Source organism: Pteropus vampyrus, unplaced genomic scaffold (genome assembly GCF_000151845.1).
Source record: "Pteropus vampyrus isolate Shadow unplaced genomic scaffold, Pvam_2.0 Scaffold81, whole genome shotgun sequence".
Taxonomy (NCBI): domain Eukaryota; kingdom Metazoa; phylum Chordata; class Mammalia; order Chiroptera; family Pteropodidae; genus Pteropus; species Pteropus vampyrus.
The window spans coordinates 2,927,971-2,936,336 of NW_011888862.1; the positions used below are offsets into that span (position 1 = coordinate 2,927,971).

General features: G+C 43.1%; 1 protein-coding gene across 1 annotated transcript in view; it reads left to right on the plus strand.

Annotated features, from left to right (window-relative positions):
* The first annotated feature begins 867 nt into the window (after nt 1-867).
* The window catches only part of EGFL6 (EGF like domain multiple 6), a 57,151-nt gene continuing 49,652 nt past the window's right edge, over nt 868-8,366 (plus strand). Inside the window, exon 1 of the mRNA XM_023532346.1 lies at nt 868-990. Within this exon, the coding sequence (XP_023388114.1) occupies nt 917-990 (74 nt within the window). The 5' untranslated portion in view covers nt 868-916. The remainder of the gene's footprint in view (nt 991-8,366) is intronic.

Below are 8,366 nucleotides of genomic sequence, written 5' to 3' on the forward strand. Positions count from 1 at the left end.
ATACCCAGCAGCGTGAAGCTCCACTTAGCCCCAACCATTACTAGATACACACCTGCTGTCCTTTGCCTTCCCTCCCCAGGCTTACTCCCCCAGCCCCCTACCTTCCAGAACAAACCATGGCCACTAGAATCTTTGCCCTGGGGTCTGCATGTGGGGAAACCCTCACCAAGACAAATTTGACATTCTGTTTGCTTTAAGATGGTATACAGTTGATATTTTCTATTCCTTTCCTTGAATTTTAATATTTTCAGTAACTAAAACCAGTTATGGTATGAAGAGTTCAAAGGGTTTTGGTAACAACCTTGAAGAAATCATCTTATTACCTTATTCATGAGCCGCATTTGATATTTGAAGCCACAAAGGAGTAACCAAGATGAGAAAAGGGGTGTGGGCATTCAGGGAGAGGACGCCCGTAAAGTGTTGAGGACAAAACCTAAACAGAAATGGAAGTGGCATTCGGAACCAGCATCCTTAGTTCTCGCTTTGATTCTCAACTAAATTCTTAAATCCTCGAGCGCAGGTATCACCGAAACCCGCCCCATGTCTGTAACAGACGCTGGGATACACGGTGACTGACGACAGTGAAGTGAACTGAGTCGAGGAAAGTTTCTGGGTGAACAGCGCTGAGGATGCGCGTGGTGCTGGAGGCGGGTCCCAGCCAGATGTGCACGGCCCGCCCCGCCCTCGCGCGCACCGGGCGCGCTTCACCCGCAGAGGAGCTGCAGCGCCTCGCCAGGGCACCCCTGCCTCTCCTGAGGCTGCAAGCACCCCCGCTGCAGGGCCGGCTTCCCGTCCGCCCGGGACCATACCTGGGAGGAGCGGAGGCGGCACCCGCTGCGCCCAGGGTCCTGCGCCCTTCTAGGGGACAGGAAGAGAAGCGGGAGGCCCCGGCGGCAAAGGGAGGCCCCGTGCGAAGATGCCGCGATCCCGGGCGCTTGCACTCCTGCTGCTGCTCCCCTGCATGGCAGGTGGATCAGGAAACGCGGCCAGGTGAGTGTCTGGCTGGAGATCGCCCTCCACCTGAGCTTCCTCCACAGGCCCCTTCCCTTTGTCCCCCATGCGCCCGGGCATCTCCGCAGGTGTGTGTGCGCGCTGAGATGAGACTTTACAAGGATGCCAAGTCCGGAGCACCCACAGGCTTTGCATCAGTTCCCTTTGCATCCCAGGCGCCCCTCCTGCCTGTGGCAGGTGGGGTCCGGGAGAAGGGAGGCTCCGCGCTCACCTCCGCGGTGCATCTGGCTTGGTGGTCTGCAGACACCTACTGTGGGGCCGGGTGTGCGAGGGTCTGTCTGTGAGTGGGTGGGTTCTGTGCCTGTGCAGTTTTGTGTTTTCCACTCTATCCGAAGGGCGCCACCTGATCATCAGTCACTAGTTTTGCTGGGGACGGAGGGAAAGAAACTAGGGACACCGCAAACTAAGGATTTACTACCGTTGGTGGGCTGAGCCCACCGTGAATGGGGTTCCTCTATTCAATGGCTTTCTGATTAGAGTTGATGAACTGGAAAGAGAAGACATTGTTGTCAGATGAAATGAACTCATTCTTCTTGCTAAGGCAATTCAGAACCTGAAGCTATTTCTTCACTGCCCATGAGCTTTTCTAAGCCCTGAAACTTAATTTTTGCAAAGATCAGCAAAGCCACTTAGTAAATACACACTTACATAGTGCTCGCTGTGAGCCTGGCACTGTTCTAAATATTATAGGGCTATTGACTCATTTAAAGCCCATAACTGCTCTGAGTGGAAGGTACTATTTATTATTATATCCCTGTTGCAGAGGAGAAAAAATGAAGCACAGAGAGGGGGAGTAACTTGCCCAAGGAGGCACAGCCAGTAAGTGATGGCCCCGGCATTCAAACCCAGGCAGTCTGGCCCTCAGTCCCTTCTCTTCACCAATAATTAGGCCAGCCTTTGGCGAATCTCTCACTAGAAAAGGTTTCCTGGTCCCCTGACTGTGATGTCTTTCTTTCTGAGCTGTGTACTAGCACAGTCTTCTCCTCTGCAGCGCTATTGACCTTTTGGGCTGGGATGAGCTGGACCACTGTTTGGTGGGAGGGGCTGTTCTGTGCATTGTAGGATTTTTAGCAGCAGTATCTGTGGCCTGCACCCACTAGAAGCCAGTAGCAACTTTCCCAAATCATGACAACCCAAAAATGTCCTCGGATGTTGCCCAAGGTCCCCTGGAGTGGTGGGGGGCAGAATCACCTGCAGCCGAGTGAGAAGCACTATCCTATTGAGATTTTTAGTGGACAATTCCTAAGGAAAACTGGCTGAGAGCCTTGCTTTGGTACAGGCTTCTTAAAGGTGAGCCTGACTATCTTTGTTTGACTTACAGAAAATAACTTTTCATCAGAGTCCACCCCAGCATTAAGGGATTTTGAAGTTCAAAGCGAACAAACCTCAAACCAGATTCTTAGAATGTATGGTCACGAGTTTCAATTTCCTTTTCGTGATCAAAATGTGAGCAGATGTCATTTGCTCATAATCACGTTGTCCAGGAATGCCAGAGCTTCTGTTGCTGGAAGGCCCACTTAAGAAAGACCAAGTGCTGTTTGGAGAGGAGATTACTAGTTCTTTAGCGGCCGGCAAACCGACCTCCAGGAGCGTCACTTTCAAAGTGCCACCAAATTAAATGAAAAGCCTAAAAGCCCCCAAATAAATGAAAGAATATTAAAATGGAGAATCCGTGTCAAGATTCTGCAGTTTTCAAGATGTGAAACGTGCTTTCTTTACACAGTATTAGGTTCCCAAGCGGGTGTGTTTATTATCTGCTCAACATGCGTAGAAATGTCAAGCGGTCAGCTCTTCAGGAACTGCTGGGAACCGCGTTTAATCAACTCCAGACTCAGAGTTCCAGACGTTACATTAACAGAAAAGACAAGGCATTCGCTGCAGAAAAGTATGTCTTCCGGTTATTTCCTGAGGTTTCACGACTTATAGCAAAAATTGTCACTGCTATAGAGATTTTTAATATAAGCACCAATTATTTTTTTAATCAAAACACTGCACCATAATTTTAGTGACTTAGAAAATTATATGCCTCTTAAATGGTGCTTAGCACATAGTAGGCAATTAACACTCATCAGATAAATAAATCATTAGCAGCATGCATTTCTGTGATCTTAAGCATCAGAATTTGCCTTGAACCCTAGACTTTTTATGCCCTTTGGGCATTAGAATGATTTAGATATTCTAGGCCTACTTTGTCTAATACAGTAAATATGATTGATAGTCACCAGCCCCATGTGGCTATTGAGCGAGTACCTGAAATGTGGCCAGTCTGAGTTGAGATGTGCTGTATGTGTAAAATACACATCAGATTTTGAAGACTTTGTATGGAAAAATACGTAAAATATCTCACTAATCATTTTCCATCGATTACCTGTTGAAATGATAATATTGTGGATATTAGATAAAATATATTACTAAAATTGTTTCACCTGTTGCATATTTTTTTAAAATGCGGCTACTAGAAATTTTTAAATGCCCTATGCAGCTATTATATTTCTATTGGACGGTGTCGATTTAGAACATTTATTGATTGAAAATCCATCTCCAGTGTCCCGGGTCCTAAGTCTGGCATCTTTTTTGCCTTGGGCACATAAGATAAATGAAATTACCTTTGCTGTACTTGAGATCCAAATTTGGGGCAATTCCCTATTTATATTTCTGTTATATATATTTTTCTCTATTGAATTCAAGTACAAATAATATGAGAGATGAAGGACTGAGTGGGTTAGTGCAGAAGGTCCGGACGCATGGGGAAAGGCCTGCTTTCTACAAACCACATCCTATGTAGAGAATCGAATCTTCTCAGAGCCCTGTTAAAGAAGTGTCATTGTAACACTTTACCATAAACTTAGTGGCTTAAAATAACACAGATTTATTCTCCTACAGTTCTGGAGATCAGAAGTCCAAAATGAATCTTAACGGGGCGAAAATTAAGATGTTGGCATGGCTGATTCCTTGTGGAGGCTCCAGGGGAAGATGGGTTCCTTGTCTTTTACAGCTTTTAGAGTTTTCCAACTGTCCTTGGCTTGTGACCACATAACTCGAATTGCTACTTCCATTGTCACCTTGCTTTTCTATGACCCTTAGTCATCATCCTCCCTCTATGAAGAACCCTTCACATTGTACCAGCCCCACCAAGATAATCCAGGATGATCTCCCCATCTCAAGATCCTCAATTTGGTCACATCTCAAAGTCCCTTTTGACTAAAGTGACATTCGCAGGTTCTGTGGGTTAGGACAGGGACATCCTTTTTAGGAGAGGGTGTTATTCAGCCTACCACAGAAAGCCTGAGCCATGAGTCTGTTGTTTTAAGATTTGTAGGCTAGATCTTCTTTTTAAACATGATTTTAGTGATTGTAAATGGTTGGCAGGTCATTTATTTCTTTATTCTCAAAACCAGGGTTCATGGGAATATACTCAAAACTAAAGAGCTGGGTGTTTCTAGGAAATAGTGACCACGAAATGTCCAATCACAACATAGAAATCCTTTCTGATCAACCTTATTTCGATAGTTTCATTGGCTCAGAAGGTATTTAAGTCCGATTTATATGTAATTTATGTGCATAGACCAAGATTATGGAAACACTAAATAATGAGAATAAGTATATCATCTAGTCTTCATAAATCAGATTGGCATTCAACAAATATTGTTGAGACCCAACTATGTGTCAACACTTTTCAGTGTGATTTCAATCAATTAGCTCATCGACCCTAAGAAATAGGCGTTATGTGTATTTGACAGGCAATGGGATGGAGAAACTTGAAGAAGTTAGATGATTTCCCAAGAACTGCATTTAATTTGGTCATCTGCTCTAAAAGCAGTGATGTTCCACTACAGGCATACCTCATTTTAGTGTACGTCGCTTTCTTACGCTTTGCAGATACTGTGTTTTCATTGACATCGAGGCAAAACCATCCACTAGGGAAAAGATTTCATCTTACTAAAGGCTCAGATGATGGCTAGCATTTTTTTAGCAATAAAGTATTTTTTAATTAAGGTATGTACATTGTTTTTTTACAAAACAATGCTATCACACACTTAACAGACTACAGTGTATTGTAAACATAACTTTTATATGCACTGGGAAACCAAAAAATATTGTGTGACTCGCTTTATTACAGTATTCGCTTTATTACAGCGGTCTGGACCCAAACCTACAATATCTCTGAGGTATGCCTGTATTCCAAATATATTTCCCCCTCAAAATTGAATACATAAAAGCTGACATTTTTACAAAGTGTTTTCTCATACATTATCGCCAGTGGTCCTGTTTAGTTTGATTCGTGCCCAGCACGATCAAGGGGCATGTGTATAATAAGTGGAAAATTCCTGATTTTCCACCCTCTCAGAAGCAGATTCAGGATTTGAGTGCACATGGTTTATTTGGGAGGTGACCCCAGGAAGTTGTAGTAGAGAAACCAAGAAGTGGGACAGAAGAGAAAGAAGTTCTGTAAAACTAAAGTACCACTGTGATTTAATCCTGCTGTGGGTTTCTGGGAGACTGTAGGACATGAGCCTCAGAATGCGAGTCTACCTAATATGAAACGGGGAAGAAGACAAGCATTCCAGTGCTTCATTTGTAGTAGATGTTGCACAGGAATAAATGAATGGCTGGCTGGGTAGATACATATCTGCAAAAGGAATGCAGAAGGAAGACTTTGGCTCAAGATACAGCATCTGTGGTCATGAACCCAGTGGCTGCCAAGTGTTAAAGAAGGCAGGCTGGAACCAGGCTACAAAGAGCCCGATATGCCAAGGAGTTTGGACTTTGTTCTCAGAGCCATAGACAGCAAAGCAGGGTATCGCAGGCTTTGTGTTCTTTAAAAATAACCTGGCCATGCCCAATTCATGTTCAGAATTATCACACAATTGCATAGAATTATCATTGAGATAATGAGCCATAGTATAGTTTAATTGGCAGCATTTTATCTTTCATAATGCACATAATAATAGTGTGCTTATAATCCATGGCATCTCAGATTCGATGAAAACAAATACAAAATTAAAAATCAAAATACCAAAGCAGTAAATATCTTTAGAAAGATCATCACCTTGCTCTTTAAGTATTCTCTTTGCTTCGTTTCTGGGCACCATATGTATTAGTTATCTATTGCTATTCAACAAAACACCCCCCAAATTAGTGGCTTAAAACAATATTTGTTATCTCGCACAGTTTCCGTGAGCCAGGAATTCAGGAGCAGTTTAGCCGTATGAGACTCAGGGTTTTTCACAAGCTTGCAGTCAAGTTGTTGGCCAGTGCTGGAGGCTCTGCCTCTAAGATGGCGCACTCACATAGCAGTGGGCAGGAGGCCTCAGCTCCTCGCCTTGTAGACCTCTCCATAGGGCTGCATTGGTGTCCTCATGATATGTCAGCTGACTTCTCACATAGCAAGAATTCCAGGACAGAGAGAACAGGGAGAAATTGCCATGATTTCTATGTCCTAATCACAGAAGTTATCCTCCATCACTCTCACCATATTCACTTTGTTAGAAACCAGTCACTAAGTACAGCCCCACGTAAGGAGAGGAGAATTAAGCATTACTTTTTTTAAATTTTATTTTTTTATTACAGTTGGCATTCAATATTATATTAGTTTCAGGTGTACAGCCTAGTGGTTAGACATTTATGTAACTTACAAAGTGATCCATTCAATAAGTCTAGTACCCACCTGGCACCATACCTAGTTATTACAATATTATTGATCATATTCCCTATGTTGTACTTTACATCCCTGTGACTATTTCATAGATGCAGATTTGTACTCCTTAATCCCTTCACCTTTTTACACCCAGCCCCTCAACCACCTTCCCATCTGGCAAACATCAGTTTGTTAGAGTCCACATATAAGCGAGATCATATGGTATTTGTCCTCTGTCTGACTTATTTCACTTAACATAATAACTTCCAGGCCTGTCTATGTTGTCGCAAATGGTAAGATTTCATTCTTTTATGGCCGAGTAATATTCCATTATATATATGTACCATATCTTCTTTATCCAATCGTCTATTGAAGGGCACTTAGGTTGCTTCCATAGCTTGGCTATTGTAAATAATGCTGCAATAAATATAGGGGTGCATATATATTTTCGAATTAGTGTTTTGGATTTCTTTGGATAAACACCCAGAAGTGGAATTGCTGGGTCATAAGGTAGTTTTATTTTTGATCTTGTGAAAGAAGGAATATCAAAGGATTTTTGGACGTATTTTAAAACCAACACACCGCACATGCCGATTTTCCTTCTCCCACACTGGTCACTCCTTCCTTCTCAACCTCTTTTATTAGCCTCCACTTCCACAGGGAACAGTCTTTGACCCTATTTTCTTCCTTATCTATACCCTCTCCAGGTGACCTTTACGGTCCTAGTGCTTTCAATGCATCTAGATGTAGGTAAATTAGATCAATTCAAAATACAAATCTCCAACCCCAGGCTCTCTCTGCTGCATTCTTGACCTATCCATTAGGATGTCTCCCTGAGCTTAAAACATCTAAAACTGAATTCTTGATCAGCTGTCCAGAGCTCGCTTCCCCCACTGCCTCGCCTCTTCTCCCTATCCCAGAGCGAACAGCATCCAAACTTTTGGTTCAAGCCAAAAACCTCGACATCATTCCTGACAACTTGCTCTTCCTCCCCACTTATATTCAATCTGACACTAAGTCCTGTTATGGATCATGTCTCAAGCCTGTCTCCTTTCCCTTCTGCCTCTACCACCCAACCACATCAGCATAATGTCTCACCTGAACCTCTACAATGGCTTCTCTTTGTTTCTTCTTTTGCCCCCTCGGTCCACAAAGTGTTCCTCTTAAAATTTAAATCAGATCATGCCAGCCCCCTCTTTAAAACCTTTCAGTGACTTTCCATTGGATTAAGAATAAAATCCATTCTGTTTACAATGGCGTGAAAGGGGACCTGCTTGATCTAGTCTTTGCTCATTTCTCTTACTCCATTTTATATTGTTCTCCCCCATGTTCACTAAGAATGAATGAATGTAGTGGAAAGTAAATGTAGTCGTCTTGATAACACTGGCTTTTTTTGACTACCTTCCCCTATCGATGTTCCCTTCGCCTCATAAATAAACCACTTGCACTCAAATCCTTGTTCCACGGTCTGCTTCAGGGGGAACACAAGCTAACACAGTCCTCATCTGCAATTTCCACCAATAAGTTCTGAGCTTGGAAGATAAGTGAGAGAAACAGAGGAAGCAATGAAAAGTTCTGAGTTTTGCTAACTTTTGCCCTACCACTCCTGGCATGGGAAATTTGAAGATACATCAGTCAGTATACAGTGAGACCTGAGAGCTTGATAATCTATACAACCAGGAAGGTGAAATGCTTTGGGGTATCCCTAGACCTATTG